Source organism: Heterocephalus glaber, unplaced genomic scaffold (genome assembly GCF_053883595.1).
Source record: "Heterocephalus glaber isolate CG9 unplaced genomic scaffold, H.glaber_assembly_v1.0 deba00001610, whole genome shotgun sequence".
NCBI lineage: Eukaryota > Metazoa > Chordata > Mammalia > Rodentia > Bathyergidae > Heterocephalus > Heterocephalus glaber.
Window position 1 is genome coordinate 21,370,054 of NW_028258381.1, and position 25,425 is coordinate 21,395,478.

The following is a 25,425-nucleotide window of genomic DNA, read 5'->3' on the forward strand; positions in this document are numbered from 1 at the left end:
TATTATGTAAGGTTTTTCTTTTATTTAAAAGGTCATTCACAAAATACCATATCCATAGATTTACTTTCTGTCATACAGCTGAATGTATTGTGTTTGGAATTCCACCCTCGAATCTGGAAGGCAGCTGGGTGCCCAGCCGTTTGGATGGATTTGTTTTGCTCTTGATCTTTCTGCATTGAGGATATGTATGGGTCGTCTCAAAGCATCGGGTTTGTTACAACCACATAATGCATGTCTTTCTTAAGTTAGGTGTTGGTGTTATACAAATGGTTCTTATCTCAGAAGCAGAGAAGATGATAGGCAGGGGGGAGAAGTGCGAGTTCTGTAAGTTGCTGAGACCTTGCAACAGAGACAAATCAGAGGGGCTGAGAATGACAGCTAGTGGGGAACCCCAAGGCAAACAACTACACTGTTGTCCCCTTGGCCTTCCAGCCATCCTGACCGGGTCTCCCTTCCCTGGGGCTCTAGCAGCAGACTGAGACTCAGGCACTAAAGGATTTCCCATCTGCTCACACACAGGAATCTGAGCTCAAAAACTGCTGCCCAACACCTTCCCAGGTGAGCGCCAACCACTGCACATGAGCAAGACCGTCCCAGAGACAAGGTGGCTAGCCTGAACATCTATGGTCCTCTGCAGTCAGTGAGGGTCCGGACAGCTCAGCATGGGAAAACTTACAATACTCATGGGAAATAAAGTGCCAGTTTCGAGGCCATTTCCACTACGGGTTCACAGGGAAGTGGGAAGCAGTCTCATCAGGCTACTTTTGGGAGAACAGACGCACAGAGGAATACACCGGCAGACAACAGGGATGTGGGGAAGGCCATGTCCGCATCACTGTGTCAGCCCAGTGCAGCAGCACCACCACCCAGTCCCCATAGCACCCAAGCCCCAAGGTAATGACGTGAGCCACCAGGCGGCCACAGTCAGCAGAGGGGAGGCCCTAATGCCTCAGCAGCAGGGAGCTATCTGGACACAGTCTCGGGAGAGCACAGCAAGCTGTATGAACACACAGCCCTTGGTTAACAGGTGAGGAGCACCACCAACACAATCGTCACTCTTCCCCAGGGCCTTGCACCTACTACTCTGCCTGTCCCATCTCCAGGGACAGCTGATGGCACCAGGACACCCTAGAAGCAGGACCACAAGAGTGGGAGGAAGCTTCAAGGCTCAACAGAAACTTTTCCTTACTTCTAATACAAGGTGTTTCCAATTCTGCATGCTGATCACAGCTGGATACAAACAAGGTGCTGGCCAACTTGCCAGCAACTTCTGCTTTTTCCCAGAAGCCACAGCAGCACAGAACTCAGCATGCGGGTCAGAAGAGAAGCACTGAGAAAATCAAGTCTGGCCCATGTCGAAAACAAAAAGAGAAGAACCAAAGCAAGCAGCACCTGGGCCTGCCCCTCCCACGTGGCAGCCCTCACTCCTCCTCTAGACACCTCGTGGTGCAAAGACACGGAAGCAAGAGGGAAGGAGGACAGAGGACAGAGGAAAATGAGGACAGAGAAGGAAAAAAAAAAAGCACGAAACAGGCACTAGATACAGCAAAGCCAAGGATGTACTAAAAACCACTTGTTAACAGCTGACATGCATTCACAAGCTCTGTTTCCACTGTAGGAAGGACAGTGTCAGGCGCAGGAATGGTGACTGCGGGGCTGACTGCGGGGTGGCTGGTCCAAGGCCCTCAGGCTGTGGTCTTGCTCTAACTCCCCACACCCCATTCCCCACTGCGCGCTCATTCTTGCTCCTTGTTAACGACTTCCTCTCTGGGCCGGGCTCCCCCGAAGATGGCGGAGTTGGGGTTGGCTACTTGGTTGAGGGGCGTTGCCACTGTCCGAGGTTTGAGCTGGAGCCGTGGTCTCTGTGCTCGTTCCTCTGCAGAGAGAAAAATGCCAAGTTTATACAGAATGGCTTCCAGCCCATACCCAGGCAACCAGCCAGACAGAAGATGGTGATCAACTAGCCCAGGGATGGGGAACCTACTGCACGAGTGCCACAGCAGGCTCTTGTTATCACTGAAAGCTCTGAAAGGTTTGCCATCACTGGCCCAGCCCATGCTCTCAGATACACAGTGGAGAGACCCGGACTCTGTCACAGATATCCTACTCGAGACGAGGGTGACCCAAGACAACCACTGCGCACGGCGAGAAAGGGGGGCAGTCAGCAAGTCAGCAGCACGCCCTCCAGGGGGGCCACGCCATACCTTCTGTGGGTTCTCGGAAGTCCATGTTGGAGCCACGCAGTGGGGGTGCGTCTCGGAAGCGACTCCCCATGGGAGGGCCTGCTCGCCGGTCCCCTGGGCGGCTGCCTCCTCGGCCTCCTAGGAAGTCATCCCTGTAACCTGAAGGAGAGAGGGGCTGCTGAATTCTTTACACAACTTTCTCAAAGCCAGTTACATGGTGTTCTGGGAATTGGCTCTGAGTTTTAATTCTTTAGTCTGCTCAGCACCTGAGGTTTTTTTCAAAATAAAGTACATTAAAAACACAACCAAGCAAGAATCTATTGTGTGATTACAACATTCATAGCTTTTTTTAAGTAAAAAAAGGCACAGAATCATAGGAAATAAAATGAGCTGTTTAGATTCTCAGCTTGCAGGAAAAGTGGAAAAACATGAGACTATCCTCTATCTAATATGGCTTCAAACAGAAATCCTGGGAGCAGGCCTCAGTCTCGTTTCTAATATAAATCCACAGCTATTTAGAAAGACAAACCTGAAATTTACATGTTTATAAACACGAAATCACAAGGAAAAACTGTATGAGATGAGCACTGAGTCACCACTGGGTGCTCCCCCTCCCGTTCCTGCTGTGACCTGGGCGTGAACCACTCACAAAGCACCTTGGAGACAAGAGATTATGGGAGGTGGCTACTACCCCCCCACCAGGGTCATTGCCACTGCCCCCCCCACTTCTGGGTCTTCTCCAGCAATGCTGGGGTTCTCATCTGGGATCAAAGGAAGTATTTCAGCCAGGTGTGGTGGCACACGCCTGCGATTCAGCACACAGGAGGTTGAGGGAGGAGGCCACTCTGAACTACATAGCAAAACCCTGTCTTGAGGCAAAAAAAAAAAAGCTAGTTTTTTTGGGGGGAGCTACTTAAGCTTCTAACTTTAACAGCATAGCCCACTGAAGTTAACTATCATAGAAGCAACCTGGGAGGAAGACAGTTGCTCCCTCTGCCAGTGGTCGGAAGGGGACTGCCTGTACCACTCAAAGGGTGGTACCATGGTTCAAAGTATTTTAGAGACTAACAGTTTTTGAGACAAACCCTCAGAGCCTGAGGTACATTTTTCTATATGAAGTCAATCCTCTTTGTTCAGATTAATCTACCTGAAAAATTCATTTAATCCCCAAATCAAGCTGGTGGCACTTCTGCAGGGGTTGGAGTCATCACATGCTTGTTCCCCCTAGGAGGACAATGGGAACCCTCTGTCCTTCCCAGGGACCCCAGGCCAGGCCTTCTGTCTCCCCCTCTGCATTTAGCTGGTGATGTCAGTGTGGACAATGGGCATTGATGCAGTGCACCTTTGGGATAGCACAGGAGGATCACACAGGCTGTGACTGTACCTCGAAGTACAGCAGGCAGCAGGCTACAGGTCCGATGTTCATGACTCAATGCTACACACTAAATACCCAGAATTCAACACAAGTGCATAGAAAACAAGATTTAGGTACTACTGTGGGATGAGAATGCAGTGACCAGAGGCTTGCAGGCCTGGCTGCCAGTGCTCAGGGAGACTTTATAGAGAACTCAGCCACCCTGAACAATAAGAACTGACTGCGTGTTCCACAGATACCACAACTGTTCTTTATGCGTGATAGGTAGGGATATTGGAAATAGAGCAATAGAAGCTTCACTCTGAGGAAAATACACTTGGATGAATATAGTCAAATGCAAGGTCCTTTACAGTCTTAACAACTATACTACAGTTCATTCATATAGTGCAAAAAATGAACTAGTATTCAAACATTTAACCTGACATTTCCCCCAAACTAAACTGAAGTTAACCTTTCCACATGCAGAAGGAAGCCCTGGCCTTTTCTGTGAGATTTAACTGCCCCAGCTTTTGGCATGAAACACATCAGCTCACCCCCACTGATGTGGCAAATCGGCACACTGCTGCTGTGCCCAGGGGCCCAGGCACGCTAAGCGCAGTGACGAGAATATCAGCGCACACGAACACCAAGTGCAAGCCTCACTTCAACTTGCCTGTGCAATGCACACTGGGAGACGACACAAGAAGGAAAAGCAAGGTTTGCCACTAACAAGTCCTTTTAATCAAGTTTTGGGCAGATTATTGAAGACCCTTCCCAGTGTTCTGTGCGATGTTTACTCGAACACACTAGTGTTTGGTGCCCAGGAGGGAACCTAGGGCGTCATGCATGCTAAGCACACCCCCTAGTGAGCTACACTCCCAGCCCCAGAGGCCTATTTGTAATCCCTTTCCTCTTTGTACTGTTCTGTATTGCTCAATTTTGGATGGTTTTAAAAATTACATGAACAACAAAACAAAAAAGTTACAATGAACATGTGTCATTCAAAAAACAGCACCACTGGATTAGAGTAAAACAGATCTATTTTTCCAGGCAATGTCTTTTTTTTCTTTTTGGTACCAGGGATTGAACTCAAGACCACTGAGCTAAATCCCTGGGCCTTCCAGGCAGTGCCTAAAGCATCAAACCACCTGTGGCTCTAGCAAGCAAGCAAGCACAAAGTATGTGGGCTGGATGCAACCGTGCCCTGGGGTTCACACGGAATGGGGCTGCCCAGGCACGGAGGGACAGTCAACCGTGGGAAGCCGCCTCTCAGGAAGTGCACACAGCGGGAGCTCTGAGCTTGTGGGCTGCTCCCACATCACCTCCTGGTGCAAAGCTGTCACACGGCCCTGACGGCTGCCCTGGGTTGGCTGGGGAGGACCTCTGCTGCATGTTTCAGTGAGAGATCAGCTCATGCATAAAGTTACAGATTTTCTGGACTGGATGGTACTGCACTCTTAGGAATAAGCTTACTTCTGCCTGCAGCAGGACTTTCAAGAACTTCCTCAACAGACCAAGAACACCTGCACAGCACTGGAAGTTGGGGGGCAGCGGCAACCTCTCCTGTGGTGGTGGACAAGGCAAGATCTGCTTGGGTGGGGCTGGGGGCCTGCTTTTCCTGAACCATATAATGGTGCACAGCAAGCACCTTGAGTTTGTGGGGAAGGAAAGGAAAACAAGACTTGCTTTTCCTTAAACTTTGCTTATAAATGACATTCCTACCATGCATAGGAGTTACCTGCATAATTAAAAAAACAACTGTAGAGATAAGGAAGCACTTAAGAAACCAATTTTCAGAGGCCTGACCTGTGAACTGAGCTCCTGAGCGGAGAACCCACTGGTCCTCCTGGGCTGGCTGAGAACAGGATCCTTTGTTCTTGAAGGGACTCAAGTTCCAAGTCCCTTGAGAAAAAACAGGGCGCCAAGACGACCTGCATCAGCTAAGAAGGAGCCACCAGGAAGCACAGCTCCAAGGCTTTCTTTCTGGAAGCTCCCAGAGCCTGCACACTATCATTTGCAGAAGCAACGGTGCCTCTCTGCGCCACACACAGAGGCGAGTGAAGCCACTCCCCTGGGCAAAGGCCCGGGCAGTAGAAAGACTACTGAGCCAGATCAAGGGCCTGAGCACCAAGAAAGGGTTGGGCCAGGCAAAGGAATGGTCCAGCTGCCCACTACACAGCCTCCATCCTGCCCAACAAGGGTCAGGGAGATGCTTACTGCATGCCTGGGTGCTTGTGGGCAAAGTTCCATTTGCAAAAGGAGCTAAAGAAGTAGTCAGGCCTGGCCTGCTTCTCCCAAGCACCACCAGGCAGCAAGGCTACCAGAAAAGAAGTGTGTTACTGTAAATACTGATACCAGAATTGAAGTCATCCCGGGAATCCCAGCCACCTCTAGATTCTCGAGAGCCACCTATTCCTGAGGGTACACAAAAAAGATAAACGTTGAGGTCGTATCATTGCCTTGCTGCAGAAACATGGAAAAATTTACTGGGACGACATACAACTCAGGTGATGGGAGTTCAATGAAACCATTCTTTTTTTTTTGGTACCGGGGGATTGAACTCGGGACCTCTCGCTTGCAAGGCAGGTGCCAGAGCCACTGAGCTAAATCCCTGGCCCTCAATGAAACCATTCTAATAGCTTTTGCTGCCAAAAGAAAAAAAAAACCAGGCTCGCAGAAGCCTAGCTATTCTTCCTAAGGCTTTACAAAGTTTAAAGCTCCCCAGACCCTACCAAACCTCAGAGACAGATTCCGTGAGAGATGCTCAGGAGTCGTAAGCAGTGGGCACACAGCCAGTTATATTCAGTCTTAGAAGAGCCAATCACCTCTGTCATCTGGTCCACCTTTCCTGAATCCAAAGCCACCTTTATCTTGTTTTCTGCCTTCTGCAATGTCCACACGAAGTGACCGATCACCCAACAGCTAATGGTAAGGAGAAAATAGTGTAAGTATCAACAAGAAAACAAATCCCAAGTGCTCATGGCACCCGAGATCCCCCAGGGTACTTACTGCACCATCGTAGGTCAGGGCTTCCTTTAGGGAGTCCACTTCATCGAATTCTACATAGCAGAATCCTGCAAGGGAAAGAAAACCCCAGCTTCCTCAAGTGGTTCCCAACTGTAATCCACTGGGATGACAGGTCCCACCAACCTACACCAAAACGACCAGTTTTGTGGCATCTAGGGGACAGCAGACCTTAAGAGAGCACCATTTCACTCTCAGGAAACAGACTGTGACTGGTATTCGTACCCCTAAATCTTTTTTTTTTGGGGGGGTACCGGGGATTGAACTCAGGTCCTTGTGCTTTCGAGGCAAGAGTCGGAACCACTGAGCTAAATCCCCGGCCCGTCGTACCCCTAAATCTTACTTTATCAACAGAAAATGCTAACCAAAGGCTGAGGCAGGAAGAACACAAGTTTGAGTCTTGCCTGGGCACCTTAATGAGACCTGGGCTCAAAATACAAAAAAGGCTGGCTGGGGATGTAATCTAGTGCCAAGGCTCTGGGCTCAACCCCAAGACTGCAATAAATGAATGAATGCTTTGAGCAGGCTGGAGGTGCCTAGTGACTTCCTACTTGGGCAGCTGATGTAAATAGCCTCAACAACAAGGGCATTCTCATCAGGGTGTCTGGTGATGGCCTAGGTCCAAGCATGTGTCACTGACATCCGACTCACTATCCCTTCCTTGCTGCCTGGAGCCTGAATGTGTCTAAGCAGCCTCTCACACCCACCTCTCACTCCAACCTGTGCATACCATGTTGAGCTCAACTGAGAAAACCACTCCCAAGTTCAAGGAGGCAACAATAGGCCAGCCACACATGTCCTACTCTCGAGCTGCTAACAGCAGATGACCCTGAGACAAACTCCAAAAGCCAGGCTACTGACTCAGCCCCAGCTGGGGTCACCCACCTGTCACATGGATCTGCATTTCTAAGGCTCGCCACAGGCACACTGGGTGGGACTTACTTTCCCAGGCTGCTCACCGGCTGCCCATGTACTATGCTCAGCTGTAGGCTCCACAGGTGAAGTGCACTCGCTACTCCCAGACCAGCAACACTTTCTCTGCTACTTGCACAGGGCCCCTGTGCTTCCATGGATGCACGGTGTAAGGCACCATGTGCCCAGGCTGGGCACACTTCCTGCCAGGGCACCGGAAAAGGTAATGACCATCTGACCTTCCTTACTCCTCTGCTCGAGTGCTCCGCAGAGCCCGACCTGTCGATATTAACTTTATTTGAAATGAGCCAACCCTGCCCCAAATGCACGCAGTTCACTTTACCACTGTACACTGGTAACTCTGACTAAGTTATCTTTGCATTTCTAACTACAATAAAAATACAAATCAGTCAAGGGGAAAAGGGCCTTAAAGGCCCTCAGTTTTCTCTCATTTCTCTCCTGGGCAATTCCTTTGCTGTCTGAGACAGGACTGCTAGGAAATGAAGATCAGGCAAACAAACCTGAGCATACACCACATATTTCTACAAACTATATTATATAAAAAATGCTGCTTTCCCAGGAAGAACTGAAGATCTACGAGTTAAAAAGTTATGTTTATTTCAGCCACCCTTCCATGATTAGAAGTTTCTAGTTCAACAATACATTTCATTCGGGTCTCCCCAACCCTTCACAGTAATAAGTAATAAGAATCCTCAAGACTCACCTTTGAACTTGTCTGTGTCTTTGTCTCTGACTAGCCGTACACTCCTTATGCTGAGATCCTTAAAGATAGCATCTATGTCACCCTGAACTGTATTAAAAGGGAGGTTTCCTACATAGGCTGTGTAGGGGGGCTCTGTGGGCAGCTCCTTCTGGCTACGGGAACCATGGCCGCCAGCGCTGCCGCGGGACCTAGGGGGAGATAGACAGGACTCGGGTCAGCCGGGGCCCCTGCCCAGAGCAGGACAGGCCACGCCTGGTCTTCCACTCAGCCACACAGCAGCCCAGCCACACCAGCATCCACAGCAACCACAGATCTTCATGTTATAAAGACTTCTACAATATCATTTATCAAAAAGGTGCCTAGTTTTGGAGATAGAAAGATAATGGACGGGCCAACGACACACTGTATTCAGAGGGAGTGCAGAGGTTTGAGCACATCACAATGCAACTGCTTCTTTCCACCTCAGGTAAGAACACTCCAGTGAGAATTTTCAGTGCTGGGCAGCAAGTACTACCTATGTACACATCACCCTCCGCTCCGAGCACACTCCTGGTCCTCTAGCACACAGCACCGTGTGGCACCAGTCCACTTAACCTCCTCACCTGCTCCTCAGTTACAGCAAGAGTGCTTACATTGCAGAGGCACTGCTTCAAATTCCAACTCTCACTCACATCAGCTATATGTCCTAAGGAGTTAGTCATCTGTAAGGTTTATTTCTAGCCAGGTGTGGTGGTGCATGGCTGTAATCCCAGCCCTACAGGAGGATCACAAATTCAAGCCCAGCCTGGGCAACTTAATGAGACCCTGAATCAAAAAAGGGCCAGGGGATGTAGCTCAGCAGGAAGGCCCTGGGTTCAATCCCCAGCACCACAAAAATAAACAGATAAATTTAATTGTCAACAGTAACATAGTTCTTTTTTTTTTGTTGGTACTGGGGATGGAACTTGGGACCTTGCGCTTGTGAGGCAGGCGGCGGAAGCACCAAGCTAAATCCCCAGCCCCATAGTTGAGTTATTTAAAGTGACAATTACAAGGTGCTTTGCACATTGCCTGACAGTGCACAGATGTGCAGGAGCAACCACCACTGTCACCTCTGCCTATAAACTGCTTGTTAGAAACACTATATAGATGGTTAGAGAACAGCCACAAAGGGTACACCCAGAAGAGGACCCCAAGGCACCTGTGGCTGGGGTGATGACCGCCTGTCACTGTGGGCTCACGGACAGCACTGCAGGGGCGACTCTGGTGTGGGCCACTGACACTTCGGGAGGCTGTGTGTTGGGGCAGGGGATTATGGGAACTCTTTACTTTCTGCTCAACTGTGCTGTGAGCCTAAAACTGCTCTAAAGATAGAGCCTATTTAAATAAATGGAGGCTCTTTCCATTAGTAAAGGAATGTCAGCTAACAAATGTAGACAAAAATTATATCGTCAGAAAAATCATTACTCCCAACCACCAACGTAGTAAGTGATTCAGTGAGGGCTCATCAGAACCAGGGCGAAGTGGTTTTCTGGGGACAAGATACTTGCCTTACCTCAACTATCACCATACAGATAAAGATTACTACTAGTCTGAAGGTAGAGGGAGGTCCTTCTCAAAAGGAAATATTTGTCAGTCACCACTTAACCAGGAACTGAACTCAGTACCACTAGTAATGAAGCAAACTTATGTTGTTGTTGTTATTATTATTATTATTTGGTACTCGGGATTGAACTCAGGACCTTGCACTGAGCTAAATCCCCGGCCCCAAATTTATGTTATATGCTCCCTGTTTGAGCATAGATTCTTCAAACTTGTCAGTCACAAAGTCAAAAAAGGCAGAGAGGACTTAAAAAATACAACAACTAATGTTCTGTGTGATCTCTGGACCCTGGACCAAATGGCCATAAAAGAACAAGCAGGTGGAGAACCTGCACGTGGCACAGGTATGAGACATGACTGTGTCAATGCTGCACTTCTCAGGCTGAGGACACTGTCCTTAGTAGAGGATGTGTTAAGAAGGCAATGTTTACGTTCACACACGTGCGCATGTGTGTGTGTAAGCTGCTGCGAATGGGCACTGTGTCACTCTTTTAACCTCGCTGCAGATTTGAAAGTGAAACAGAATGTAGGGAAAACTCGAGAGAAAAAAAGGAGTGCCTCTACACAAAAGGGACATTCTAATAATTGACATATCTGCCACTTCCTAATGGGATGCTCTGCATCCAGCTCTAAAAACACAAGGGAAACAGGTTTGCTAGTGACTCGCTGGCCACTCGCACCCACTTTCCCCACCCTCGAGAGCTTGGTTAAATGAGACTTCAATACACTCCTGCAACACTGCTCTCCCCTTCCTATCTCCCCAACCACAAGTCCTCAGATATTTTCAGTAACAGTCTTTAGACTGGACAATGAATGTATACAATATAACACAACCATCTGGAAACCTGCCACGGTGAAAAATGAATGGTAACACTTTAAATTCATTTACTCAACACTGAACATAGAAAATATTCCCTTGCATTCAAGCAGTTGACAAGGAGCATACATAACGTGCACGACCACACAAAAGTATGCAGGCAGGCGTGGTGGGGCACATACAGCAGCTCCCTGTCCCAGGGAAGTGTTCCAAGATGTTCCAAGGAGGCCTGAAACTGGTTAGTGCCTTTTTCCTGTACCTACCTATGATAAAGTTTCAGGTGTGAGGCACAGTAAGAGCTTAATAACAACAATAACAGGGCCAGGGATTTAGCTCAGTGGTGCCACCACCTGCCTCAAGCACAAGGTCCAAAGTTCGATCCCTGGTACAAAACCAAACCAAACCACACCAACAATAACAGAACAGAACAACCCTACCAGTATACTGCAATACATGTTTTGCCAGTGTAGCCTCTTGTTCTATCTCATGGCCCCGAACTCATCATTCCTATTCTTGTGTGACGGGAAATGACATGATGCCTGTGATGCACTGACACTGGCACTGCATCAGGCCACAGTAGCCCTTGTGACAACAGGTCAGCAGGAGGATGGTGATGACATCGGTGGGTGATGGGTGTAGTGAGACAAAACGATGACGCACATCCAGGGCAGGACAAACTGCAGCACTCTACTCCTGACATCGCGCAACTGAAAGCACTATTTCTCTGGAATTTTCCACTTAAAACTGAGACTATAGCTGATTCCAGGCTCATGGAAACTGCAGAAAGTAAATTCTGGATAGGGGGACCATGATGGATACATACACAGTGGGCAGAATGGGTGCAGCCCCGAATGCTGATAAAGAGGCAGGGAGGCTGCTCAAAGGGCTCCCTACTCATCTGCCGACAACTCATGTTGGCAGGTAAGGGTGAGATGAGAGGGTAAGGTCAGGCTTGGCTGCTGTCTGAGCACAGGGAGCCTAAGGGATGAATCCCTGTTAGCAAGTAGGAGGGTATGGTTTTGTGGAAGGCAGATCGGGTTTAGGCAAGCAGGAATTGTGAAGGGCTTCCTAATATCAGGTGGATGGATCCGCAGCTATCTGTGATGTAGCTCTGTCTCTGGGCTTCAGTAGCGTGCTACACGACAGCAGGCTCCAGCTGCAATCCACCCTGCTGTGTCTAGGCAGTGCCCACTTGTGTACCAGCAACCTGAGCCAGGGGGAGCAGACAACCCCTGTAGTACACATTTCGGGGGTTGGATGACTCGGCTACCACCTATACATGAACAAAGTGAGGTCCCAGAACACAAGTGCCCAAGGTAACTGCGACTCTGGAGTTAAGGGGGAGGTTATAGCTCAAAAGTAATGAAAATGTTGACTTTCAACATCGGAAATGAATGATTAATTTGGAATCTAGATCATGTACTTTCCACAATCCAACCTCTAGGTTCCTAAAGTAAACTACTGGAAGAAATTTGGATCTAAGATCCCAGGAGTTTTAATTCAAGTGGAGAGAAAAGAATTGTGGGCAGACAGGATGACTGGATTAAGCAGCAGTTCTTTTCAAAAGGGCTGTCTCAGACACAGAACTGCACTAAGGTGACCTTGATGGCACTGCGGGAATTACACTTGAAAGGTGATACTCACAGGGTGCTTCGGTCCAGGAGAAACACTCGGTGGTATGGAGCACAGTGGCATTACCTGATGGTGCGTCCTTAAACAGGCCACAAATACAGGGAGGAACTGATTCCCCCTTTGAGTTGGTTAGCTTGGCACAGGACCTCTGCCAAATCATGCCTGCACCTCAGTTTTCTTGTCTCTTATTTTATAAATACTTCAGATGTTAATCTCATAAAGATGTGAAACTGACAGTGCAAACACTTTATAAACACTGAGTATTCTCCACAAATCTAAAACAATTCCACAGTATTCAGTTACAGTGAACACACCCGAGCAGGGGCACCAGGGCAGGCAGGCACGGATGCACAGTGGGAACCAGGCAGGCAAGGCGCAGGGCTCTGGCACCCAACCCCCTTCTCCTGCCACCACTGCACCGAGCCCTCTCTGCTCTGCTCCTTAGTGCCCCGGGGCAGTCTATCTTTGAAATAATATGAAAGTGTCAAAGTAGCAAGTACCACGCTAAGTAATCAAGGAAATCCAACTTTCAGCTCTACATGTGACCCACATCCTTTACAGACAAAGTCACTTTTCTTCACTTAAACCAACCAAATAACTGAATGTCTGTGAAGGCCAGAATACAAAGGTATGTATGGAAGGTACAAAACTAAGACCTACTTCCTACCCTTGGGGAGCGGATAATCTACTGGTTAATCCACTGGGGTGGGTTCTGGAAGGGGAGATCCCACCCACCACACGCCAAGGACTGCACACAAGTTCGGGAGAGAGAAGGTAGGACAGTCTCCCCAGGGCGGAAGCGCCAAAGCCAGAGCAAAGGCAGCACAAAGAATCAGGCACCTGAGCCTATATTCAGCAGCAGAGAAAACACCCAGCCCTGAAGCTGGGCCAGCAAGGACGCCCAGCCTAACAGCTGGACCAGACAAGAGACCAAATAAGAGGACAGATTACTTACCAGGCCTGGGCCCAGACCCAGGAAGTAGCAGAAACTGTAAAGTGCAAGACTAACTTTCAAAGTACAAAAAATAATAAAATCGAAGGACACATGCTAACTTATTTCCAGCAAAGGACTTTATTATGAAGCCGTCGAGGTGCATCAGAAACCACACAGAATTTAAGCACTGCTGTGGTCAGGACAAGGGCTGAGGCCCCCGGAGGGCAGTCCCCTTTCTGGGAGCTGTCTCCATCACCCCAGGAGATCACAGAGACCCTTTCCTCAGCAGCCTGGCAGCTCGGTCTTTCCTGCCCATTCAGCAGCACTTGGCACCAACTGTCTGGCATATGACACCTCGCTAGAACCTACAGAAAGTCAGTTACCACTGCCTTTATAAGAGCAAGACACAAGCTGGGCGTGGTGGCTCGTGCCGATAATCCCCACACTCCTGAGGCAGGAGGATCACTGTGAATTCAAGGCCAGCCTGAATTACAGAACAAGACCTTATGTCAAAACAAGAAGTTAGGGGCCAGGGATTTAGCTCAGTGGTTCTGGCGCCTGCCTTGCAAGCAAGCGCAAGGTCCGCAGTTCAATCCCCGGTACCAAAAAAAACAAAACAAAAAACAAAATCAAAACAAGTTAGATTATTGACTTAGAAAAGTAACCCCTCCCCCCAAAAAAAGAAAAAAAGAAAAGTAAACCTCGCCCCCCAAAAAAAAGAAAAAGAAAAAGAAAAGTAAACCCTGAATAATGTCTTCAAGTGTTCTTCCTCCCCATCCTGAAAATCTGCTCCTACAGTCTGAGGGATTGTAATTCTTTGTTTCTACAACATATGCCACAGTATTACATTTGTAAGCATGGAAAGATATTTTTTGAACTTTTCTTCTTTTTTTTGGGTACTGGGGATCGAACTCGGGACCTTATGCTTTTGAGGCAGGCACCAGAACCACTGAGCTAAATCCCCGGCATGGAAAGGTAATTTAAAGAAAAACAAAAAACTGTTGGTTAAAAAAGTCCTTATCTTTTATAAACATATTCTCAAGTACTGTACTGAAAATATTTATGACAGAGCCAGTAAAATGGTACATATCTGTAATTCCAGATACTTGGGAAGCTGAGGCAGAAGGATCACTTAAACCACAAATTTGAAGCCAGCCTGGGCAACATGGGAGCCTATCTCACACTGCCCCCATCACAAAGAAAGAATTTAAGATAGAATGTCAGGATGGCTGGGGCCTGGAACTCAATATGGAACACAGACTGACCTTGAACTTGTGATGACCCTCTTGCCTCTGCCTCCCGAAGGCTGGGATTACAGGCTTGTACTACCAAGCCCGACTCACCTGTTATTAAAAAATACTTTCATAACATGGAATTAAAAAAAATACAAGCTCCGGGTGTGATGGCACATGCTGGTAATCCCAGTACTCCTGCTCCAGGAGGCTGAGGCAGGAGGATACCTGCAAGTTCAAGGCCAGCCTGAACTATATGGCAAGACCCTTTTTCAAAACAAAACAATGACAGGATGGCTGGAATTGGCATTTAAAGATAGCTTTAACAGGATTAGCCAAAATATTTATGAAGTTAAAACTGGGAAGTGGAGTTATTTAGTGGGGAGTTTCTACCTGTAATGATGAACAAGTTTTGCAACTCAAGAGTGTGGATGACACACAACACTGCAAATGTGAATCAGAAGTGGGAGGATCGGCATTTATGTCCAGCCTCCCAGAGGGCTGGATGGAGTGCAGGCATGTGCCACCACTCCTGGCTTTCTGTTGTATTTTACCACAACAGAAAGCCAAAAACATCAAATGGGGTAATGGGTGCTTAGGGTTTCCAGAGTAGCCTCTAACATTGTTTATGTAAGGAAATAGTGATTAATTTACATAAATTAATTTAGATAGATTAATTCAGATAAAATGAGCAACTAGAAAATTTCAGCCCAATTCAGACTCACTAACGCTCTTTGATTAACAGAAAATTATTTAGCTGAGTGAGCATTTTTGGGGGAGTGCCAGAGACGGACACAGGGCTTTGCGTCCTGCCACTAAGCTCCACCCAGCTCCAACTACCAGCTCTGCACACTTTCAGACAGGCTCTAAAAGAACATGAAGATGTAATTCCTTTGCTCTCCATGCTGCCCCACAGCCATACTATTCTTCCACTTCACAGTCTGGGCCTGCGAGGTGCTGGAAGCTGCTGAGTCCTTGCGAAGGGCAGTTTGTACTGAAGATGCTCAGCCTCTCCTCCTCGGAAGAGGTTTCCAGTCTGGCCATAGGGACTATCTTCTGGTTCTGGTTTTAAAATGTTTCTGCCCAGGTGGATCCAAGTTCAAGGCCAGCCTGGGCAACATAACAAGATCCCGTCACAAAGTTAAGTTGAAAAGGGCTGGGGATGTGGCTCAGAGCCCCTGCCTGGCATGAATGAGGCCCTGGGTTTAATCCTTAAAACGGAAAGCTCCAAACAAATATCCCTAGTAAGTAGTAAAATTTTACCAAAAGCATGCTAGGCAAACTACCCGCTTCCTTTTACTTTTTAATTTGAGACAGGGTCTTCCTAAATTGTCCAGGCTGCCTTGGACTTGTGATCCTGCCTCATCTTCCCAAGCAGCTGGGATTACAGGTGTCACAAAGGCCCCTCTGACTTTATTAAACCCTGCTGTACTTCTTCACATCCATAAATTAGGATAGCGCAGCACACCAAACAGCACTGCTGTGCACAATGGTCATCTCCAGGAAAAGCACTTGTGTGGCCAGCTACAAGCTGCATGAGCTATTCTTTCTAGAGCACCATGTTTTTACTCCAAAGAACTGGGGGCAAACTATGATTGTCAGATTTCTGATTTCCATGTTAGGCAGACATTTTCTTGAATATAAAGTAAGCCTATTGTTTTAAGGAAAATAGCAGTATTTGTTGCCAATGATAAAATTTCAAGCAGAAAATATAATTTTAGAAAAACTGTATACATAAACATAAAAGCCTGACAGCTTCCCACTATTCAGGTTTTCCTGAGAATAGTGATATTAATGTGATTTGACACTGTATACTGAAATGTGTCAACATCCGGAGGATTTGCAGAACAAAGAGAACTGACAAGTCTAAATCCAAACACATAGTTTTCAAATCCTAAATACATTAAGTCACACGTTGCTAAAGAACCTATTCAAGGGCCAGGGATTTAGCTCAGAGGCACTGCGCCTGCAGGTCCTGAGTTCGATCCCCAGTACCAACCAACCAACCAACCAAAAAAACCTATTTGAAGGACAAGACAGAGAACAGGTTTTTAGTGTGAACAAAGCAGGAAAAGTTGCCAGACATGGTGGCACATGCCTGTAATCCCAGCACTCAGGAGGATGAGGCAGGAGGATCACTGAGTTCCAGGCCAGCCTAGGCTACACAGTGAGTTCAAGGCCAGCTTGAACTACAGAGTGGGACTTGTCTCAAAGAACAAAAACAAACAAACGTATGAAAAGTTTACTGAGGTTTCAGGTCCCACACTGCAATTAACCATTATAGAACACATCATTCACTGTGTGTGTGTTTTTGAGACAGGGTTTTGCTATGTAGTTTAGGCTGGCCTCAAACTCACTATGCAGCCCGGGCTGGCCTTGAACTCACCAGCAATCCTCCTGCCTCAGCCTCTTGAATGGTGGGATTACATGTCTGGCCTCTATTTTATCTCTGTAAGGCTGGACATTCTTCCAAAGTAAACCAAAACAGCACATCACAAGAAAGACAAAAGTAAGCATGAGGAACCAGCTATCTTCTATGAAACCAGATATGTGAAGGGCTCCAAAAACTTAAGTGACTATGCAGTAATTACAGAAGAGCAGTGGGCAGAAGGGAGCTGCCAGACCCCTCCACACTGCACCAAGACGAGTGCCAAATGGCACCACGCTCCTAACAAGCAGCTCACAGAGCCTGAACCCCACCCCCCAGGCCTGCTCAGGAGGGGCTACCCTAGAAATCAGGGCATGGGGGAAACTCCAAAGACCCAAGGACACTCAATTGGAAAGAGGCCTCAATCGTGATGGCCATCACTGGGTTCTATCAGAGCCTAGCACACACTTGCTCACCCAGGCTGCCCGAGGTTCTTCAGTCTGGTCACCCTCTCCTACTCTAACATCACTCTGCACAGTCACAGCCCTGGGCAAGGGCTGGGGACAGAGTAGTGAACATGAGTGGGACCCCCGTTTTCATGGAGGTCATGGGCGCACACTGAACAATGGATATTGCTATGGCAAGTGCTACTCATCCATTCAACAAACACGTAATAAATGTCTTCTTGCTCCAGGCAGTGGGACTCACAGTATGTAACACACTGCCAGTAAGCCAGATAAGAAATTATAATTTTAAAATTAAAAAACCCAGGATCAATGGAAATAGTAATACTTTTTACACACTGCTTCCTCACTATCCTGTCTTTTGCGGGGAGGGGTGAGTTACTGGGAATCGAATCCAGGGCCTTGCAGGGAATACATCCTCAGTCAGACCTTCGTTATTTTGAAACAGGGTCTCCCCAAGGTGTCTGGGCTGGCCTTGAACTTTCAATGGTCTTGCCTCAGACTCTTGAGCAGCTGCGAGTGTGGGCGTGCAGCACCCTGAGCCTGCATGGTGGCCACGCCTGTGATCCCAGCACTCAGGAGGCTCAGGCAGGAAGACAGTGAGCTTGAGGTCGGGCTGAACTAAGCAAGATCCTGTCGTAAAACAACAGAACAATGCTTAGAATCAGAAAGTAGGGCGGTAGATGCCCAGGGCTCGGAGGAAGAGGAAGCAGGGGACTGTTCAATGGGGAGTTTCAGTTTTCCAAGATGAGGAGTCAGCAAGATAAATGGCAGTGACAATTGTACAACACTGTGAACGTATTTAACGCCCCCCCCCCCCCGAACTGGCCATCTAAAATGGTTAAATGTTAAGTCTGATGTTATGTATTAACCACAGTAAAGAAAAATTAGAAAATGTATATGCTTAAGAATTTAGGCAAACGTGCTAGTTAAATTTGTAAGCTTCAAAGGTCAGAATTCTAAGCTTCTTAACTAGAGCTTCCTGACAAACACATGTACAGTATATATTGGAAAGGGGGTACTAGGGAGAGCCTTCACATTGAGCTACATTCTCAGCCTTGTTTGTTTGTACTTATTTTCCTTTTTTGGAGAGGGTCTCCCTAAGTAGTTCAGGCTGGCCAGCGATCCTCCTACCTCAGCCTCCCTAGTGCTGGGATTACAGGTGTGCACTATCCCTGGCCATCTTTTTGTTTATTCTGAGACAGGGTCTCACCATATTGCCCTGGCTGGGCTCCAATTAGCAATCTTCCTCCCCTAGCCTTCCAAAGTGCTGGGATTACAGATGTGCACCACCACACCTGTAATCTGTAATTTTTTTTTTTTTTTTTGCAATGGGTCTCATACACTGTTTTGTCAAGGCTGGCTTCAAACTCTAGGGTTCAAGTGACCCTCCTGCCTTGGGCTCCTAATTACCTGGGGCTCTGGGCGCAAGGAACTGCACCCAATTTCAAGAATACTTTAAATTTGTACCTTTACTACTTTTAGCAGGCACAATTTCAGCAAACTCAGTTTTAGCTACCTATGAGGTCCAGTGGTTTTCAGTTAATCCCTCATAAGGTTCTGTTGCCATTAGAAATGTAAAATCAAAAGGCTAGAGGGGCGGGGATGTAGCTCAGTGGTGCCAAACCTGCCCAGCAAGTGCAAGGTCCTGTGTTCATTCCTGGTACCAGAAAAAGAAAAAGAAAAAGCTAGCCACGGGCCGGGGATTTAGCGCAGTGGTTCCAGCGCCTGCCTTGCAAGCGCAAGGTCCCAGTTTGATCCCTGGTACCAAAAAAAAAAAAGAAAACAAAAGCTAGCCGTGGTGGTGCTCCTCTGTAGCAGTTAGGAGACTGAGGCAGGTGGATCATCACAAGTTGTTCACGGCCAGCCTGAACTACATAGTGAGACCCTGTCTCAACAAAACAAAGCAAAACAACACAACAAACAAAGGCCAGGCTTGGCAGCACAAGTCTGTGATCCCAGCACTCTAGAAGCTGAGGCAAGAGGACTGCCCCGAGGCAGCCCGGGCTACAAGGTGAGTTTAAAGCCAGTCTGAACAGCATAGACATCCTGCCTCAAAAAAAAAAAGCAGGGAGTGGTGGTGCACACCTGTAATCCCAGCACTTTGGAAGGCTGAGACAGGAGGGTCCTTTGAGTTGAGGCCAGCCTGAAACTACAAAGTGAGACCCTGTCTCAACAAGCAAACATTGATAATTTAGCAAACTTCAAAATAAAATCCATTCAAGACCTTGTACAGTCAGCTCTTGACAATTTGGAACTGTGTTTTGATTTGGCTGGTGGATAACACAGTTCCCCACTCTTCCTTAGGCTGCTGGGAACATACCTTGTAGAGGCTTGGGGAAAAAGCAGTCATGTAATGTTGCTTCCTGCAACCACCCAATAAGCTTATGGGAAATGTGTACCCCCCCCCCCCACTGGAGTTGAACTCAGTTCACACTGAGCTATTCCTCCATCCCTTTTAGATTTTGAGACAGGGTCTCACTAAATTGCCCAGGTTGGGGTAGAACATGTGATCCTCCTGCCTCAGCCTCCCAGAGTGCTGGGATTATAGGCAGGGATCACCGCATCCAGCAAGGGGAATGTATAGTTAAAGCCAGGCTTTTAGATCACTATTCATTTCAAGCCTGCTATTCCTTTTGTCTGTGATCCAAGTGACTTATAGAGCTGAGAAGTACTACCAGTTGAGGTGTTTTAGAGTAAGGAAAAAGATACCTTATACAAGAGTCAAATAATGCCACACAAGACTGGCTTTCCAATAGGTGGTAATCTTCCATCATGTTTAATATATAAATATGCTTGTCCAGGAAGCACTGAGACAATTGCTGATGTGAACCTAACTGGACAACTGCAATGATCACGAAGGAGCAGCATCTGGTCCACTGTTCCTACTGCACTGCTATATTTGAGTGCAAAACCTGATCTGGTCCTCTGTGGAGCCTCACTCATGTATAAATACACAAACCCTCTAACAGGTTTTAAAACTACTTTTAGGAAACTGAACAATACTTTCCATGTACTTTTACATGAATATGAGGCCAGGTGGAATATTCCAAGGTGAGATGCAGGTGGTGCTTAACAGCAAAGGGGCTCTCAATCCCAGCACTGTGGGAGGCTGAGGCAGGAAGAATCAGCCCAGCCTGGGCAACTTGGCAACTCCGAGAGACCATCTCAAAATAAAAAAGTAAAAAAGGGTTTGGGATGTAGCTTAGTGCAAAGGTTCTGGGTTCCATCCCCAGTAACAGAAGAAAAGAAATAAACAGCATGAAGGCTTTCTGTTAGGAAGCCTTAAGAGATGTAGGGTGAGTGCTAGCTAGTAGCTTTCCTATCCAGCTTTGGTAGTACTTTGGGGGCAACGGTTAACATTTTCATTTGCCTGCTGATAACTGAAATGAATCATGCTGTAAGAGTTTACCTTTGATCACTCTTCATTTTTTTGATTGTCCAAAGCTCTCCCAACTGTCAAAATCTGACAGGCACAAAGTCTAACTTGAACACCTCCACTGTTACAGGAAAAGCTGGCAAATTTGCCTGAGGAGAATTTCAAAATAAAGGCGTGCCTAGCTTCATATAGCACGGCCATCTATTGTAGTCCTACTGCAACTAATAGCTTAACTCGAACTATTTTTGTTTAGGAAGAGTTTTCCTGAGTACTTCTGAAGGTTTTTTCAAACAAGAAAAAAACCCTAGTTGTTAAATTTCAAGAAGGCTGAAGTACAAATCTGATGTCTAGAAACCTACCCCAAAGGCGCTAACTTTACATGTCATCCAACATCTATTTCTTTTTTATTAGCAAATAAAATATTCTTTGAAATACTGGTGGCTCTGCCTACTCCAACTTCCACATTAGTGTTATGAATGATACTGGGTACACTCCCTCACGGAAACAAGCCTTTGTTTGAGCCATTCCCAAACCAAAGGTATTAAAAGTTATCATTCTTCACACCAAACAAAGGTACTTTTTGGTCAGCAACCCGGGGGACTGGACACCTCAGTAGGTACTACTGTGGTGTTAGCCTGGCAAAGTAAACCTTTCTGTAAAAGAACACAAAGGCCAAGTGTGTCCTTGACAAATAACAAGATGGTATAGCCTATCTTCTAAATTTTGTATGCAGTAAGTTTTTAAAAACATACAGTGAGGGGTCCGGGACTTAAACATCATGAGCTTTCTATCCACCAGTATTTTTCTTTCAAAGGAGCAGTAGTTTGCATTTGACCAGTATCAGAACAAGGCTAAATGCAATTCCTTCTCCAGATGAGAAGGACAAACTAGAAAATCTTTCTCCAGCATGGATGAAGCACCTGTCAATAAGACACTCTGATCCATCAAGGTCTGACACACAAGGACACGTTATGATGTATTTGTTCTCGTCGGTCTCCCCCCTCTCCCCGGCCTCCTGCCACTGGCAGCAAATCTGACCCTTCCTGGGCTCGAGCAGCCAAGGGGAAAAGAATCGTTCCTCTTGCAGCCCTAGCTCTAACCGGTCTCGGGTCTCCGGAGCACGGAGGGAGCCGCGGGGGAGCCGGCCCGGCGCCCGCACCCCGCGCCACAGCAGAGCCCCGCGCTGGCCCCGCCGCAGGGAAGGGTGCCGCTGGCCGCGCTTGTCCCCGGCCACTCGGTGCCACGGAGATCCAGCCTTGCGGGTGGCTTAGAGAAAAAATGATGTGCTGTCGCAGCCAGGAAGCAGAAAAAGGGATTCGCCCCAAGAGCAAGGCTGGGAGCCTAGCCGCCCCACGGAGCGCGCCATTTCCAGGCCCCAGCCCTCCAGGCGCCTCTCCCAGGTCTCCGCGGGCCCAGCCTGGCCCCTGTCTCCACCACCCGGGGTAAACGCAGCAAAGCTGCCTCGCACGGGCTCCCTCCAATGCTGCCAGTTCCCCAAGGCCCGAGCGGGGCCCGCCTCACCCTCTGCCGCCGCCGAAGCTGCTGTAGGCCCGATCGTCGTAGGTATCGAAATCCGCCATTTGCCGTCTCCGCTCCGAGAGGAACCAGGCTGAGCGAGGAAGGACCCCGCAATATAACTCCCCCCCCGCCCCGCCTCCGGGGCTGTCCGCCGTGCCGCCTGATCGCAAATAGCACGCACGCACGCACGCTCACGTACGCCCCGCCGCTCCCGGGCTGGGCCGACGGGCTGCTGTGGACCCCCGCAGCTGTCCGGGCTGCGCGCCTGGCAGGTCGCCGCGACTCATTGTGTGCTGGCCCCACTGCTTAACGCGCGGTCGCCTCCTGTCCCCGCCCCGCCCAGCCAGTGTCCTCCGGCCCGCGGCGCTGTCTCCTGCTTCTTGGTTTTTGCACCCCAGACCTGGCGGGGACCCCGCGGCCCTGCTCCACTGAGCGCCACTCACTCGGGCACACCTCTTCCGGCCAAAGGGTCACAAGTAATGGCCACCTCCTCTAGGCAGAGGGCCCCACGTAACGGTACCTCCGAGATGCCCAGGGGCCAAGGTGATGAACAAAGTGCAAGGTGGTGGAATGCAGACCTAAACTTGCCTTTATGGATTTCCCTGCTGCCTGGATGTTGGAAGGGGGAGCGAGACAGTATGGGTTGCCGCTGAACTAGCATAGCTGCTGGACCTCGCTTTTTGAGGAAGAGAATTGAATCCTGCTATGCATTCCATCTACTAGCAAGAGCAAAGGGGGCAAAAATGAGTATGCAGCAAGAATTAAAGATACTGGTAATTTCTCAGGTTCGTGGCAGATTGGGATAGTATCGAATACTCTTGCCATTGGGTCTGGCAGTGTTGACAAATCGCAGTGTGCCCTAGGCACAATTTGATTTATTGCCTTTTGCTCTAGCTATGTCCCCAGCCCCTTTTTGATTTCTAATTTTGAGAGAGTATCCGAGTCGCTAAATTGCCGGGGCTGGTGATCCTCCTGCCTCAGCCTCCCAGAATGCTTGGATTACAGGGGCCTGCCACCATGCCTGGTTTTACACAAGGAGAGTAACATACCATTAATAAAGTAAGAGGGCAGATTTCTAGGAGAGCTGGGGCTTTCTCAGTGCGGAGACCATCCATAGGTCCTTCCCAAACACATGGCTTAATTCCCCTTTCTACCCAGCTAGTACCCGGTGCCAATCTTGGGCACTGTTTAATCGGTACACATCCCAACCCCTACCCCCACCGCCCCCGGGGCAGTAATGGGGATTGAGCCCAGAGTGTTCAACCTGAACTACAGCCACAGCCTGCAGGGTCTCACTAAGTTGCAAAATTGCCAAGACTGTATTTGAATTCACAGTCCTGCCTGAGCCTCCCAGAGTGCTGGGGCTACAGGCCTGTGGCACCACACCTGGCTCATTTCCTATTTTTTTTTCCTACTATGTAGCCCAGACTGGCCTTGAACTCACTGCAGTCCTCCTGCCTCAGCCTCCCAAGTATGGGGATTATAGGCATGCACCTCCACACCCAGCTTTATTTCCTTCTTTTGGTCTCAAGCACATCCAAGATTCAGAGGATTAAGGTCAACTCAAGAAAGTTCTATACCCATTGCATTTCTACCTCCACAACCACGTTGAATATCCTGTCTCTCCCGTAGTTGTCCTTATGAGAATTGGTCTTAATTTGTTCCCTACCCCCTTCCCTACAGGGGATATCCCAACCTTTGCCAGTTGCCTGAACCCTGGAGGTGTCTCTGAAAGGCCCAACTCAGATACAGCAGTTCCTCTGAGGAGCCTCTCAGCCAGGTGCAGGTGTACCCCTATGATCCCAGCACTCTGGGAGGCTGACACAGGAAGGTTGTAACTTTGAGCCCAGCCCATTCAACTTAGGAACTTAGTGAGACTCTGTCTCAGAATAACAACTTTAAAAAGGGTTAGGGGTTTAGCTCAATATGAGGACCCTGGGTTCAATCCTCAGTACTAAAACCACAAAGAGGAAAACAAAACAAAAACGTTTCTTGTAGCAGTGAGGCTTCTGTGTTTGCATTTCAAACTACCAAGTCCTGAGCCACTTACTGTAGTCTTGTGCTGTTTTAAAATTTTTTTTTTGAGACAGGTTCTCACTATGCAGTCCAGGCTGGCCTTGCACTCATTGTGATCCTCCTGTCTCAGCCTCCCAGGTGCTGAGATTACAGGCGTGCACTACTATGCCTGGCCGTTCTTGTGCTGTTTCTGTCAACCTTGGACCACATAGCTATAATATGATGGTCCCTTAATAGTGGAACTGAAAAAGTCCTATTGACATATGAGGAAAAATATGTACCTCCCAACCTGCTAGACGTCAGATATGGCAAGTTCCTGTTCCCCAAAGTCACTGAAGTCAAAAAATGAATTCTAAGGAACAATGGAAAATTTACTGGGGAATGGGAATGAGGAATAGGAATAGCTCCTCAGACACAGGAGGGGTTCTGAATGGGTTGCTAATGAGCCTGCTTCTCTGAGAAAGTTTTATGGAGCAAAATCACGAGGCAGGTACAATGTGAGTCAAAACTATGATCAACCAATAAGATTACAAGTATGGCCACTTGGCTAATATTGATCCAGTATTAGCAAGGGCATATGGAAGACATCATTAACCTTGGTTGATAATCTATAGGCTTAGGCTTGTTTTTTTTTTTTTTTTTGTACCGGGGATGAACTTGGGTCCTTAGCTTGCGGTGGAACCACTGAGCTAAATCCCTGCCCTCCCCCCTTTGTTTTAAATCTTAGTCTTAGTCTTAGTAGTTTTAGATTTAGTAGTCTTAATCTTGGTGGGAGAGGATGGCCCACCCTTAATGAGATAATGGCTCATTATTATTTGTTTTTGTTTTTGAGACAGGGTCTCACTTTGTAGTGCAGGCTGGCCTTGAACTCACTGTGTATCTCAGCCTGTCTTTGAACTCAAAGTAACCCCGGACCAGTAATCTTAAACTTCCCTTTATCCCTCAGGAATGCATTGTGACTTTAAACCTTTTTTTCTTTTTTTGGTACCGGGGGATGGAACTTGGGACCTTGCACTTTCGAGGCAGGCTGTGGAACCACAATTTTAATCTTCTTTAGATGCACCTCCAGCCATAGTTCTGATGTGTTCTCATCTTCTGCATTGACTCCTTTGAGGGTCTAGCTCTGTTTGACTGCCTATAATATTTCTACCTAATTTAACTGTCTATATTCCCCCTATGAAAAGGTATCCCTAAGTGTGGTGAGGGGAGAATGGGTATAGTTTCTGTCTAGTTGCTTCAAGCTGAGAAGGGTCAGTGTAGGGGTGACTGCAGTCAGGGGGCTTCTCC

General features: G+C 47.9%; 1 protein-coding gene across 2 annotated transcripts; it reads right to left on the bottom strand.

The window, feature by feature from the left end:
• Eif4h (eukaryotic translation initiation factor 4H) lies at positions 1-22,571 on the bottom strand. 2 transcript variants are annotated; one of them, XM_004840038.4, is made up of 7 exons: positions 22,126-22,358; positions 8,198-8,385; positions 6,547-6,611; positions 6,363-6,459; positions 5,893-5,952; positions 2,205-2,342; positions 1-1,876 (listed from the first exon to the last, which is right to left on the bottom strand). In XM_004840038.4, the coding sequence occupies exons 1-7, from the start codon at positions 22,182-22,184 to the stop codon at positions 1,737-1,739; spliced, it is 747 nt and encodes a 248-aa protein (XP_004840095.1). In that variant the 5' UTR covers positions 22,185-22,358; the 3' UTR covers positions 1-1,736. The 2 variants fall into 2 exon arrangements, with proteins under 2 accessions (XP_004840095.1, XP_004840096.1); XM_004840039.4 differs by lacking the exon at positions 5,893-5,952 and having other exon boundaries at positions 22,126-22,571.
• Positions 22,572-25,425: the final 2,854 nt, after the last annotated feature.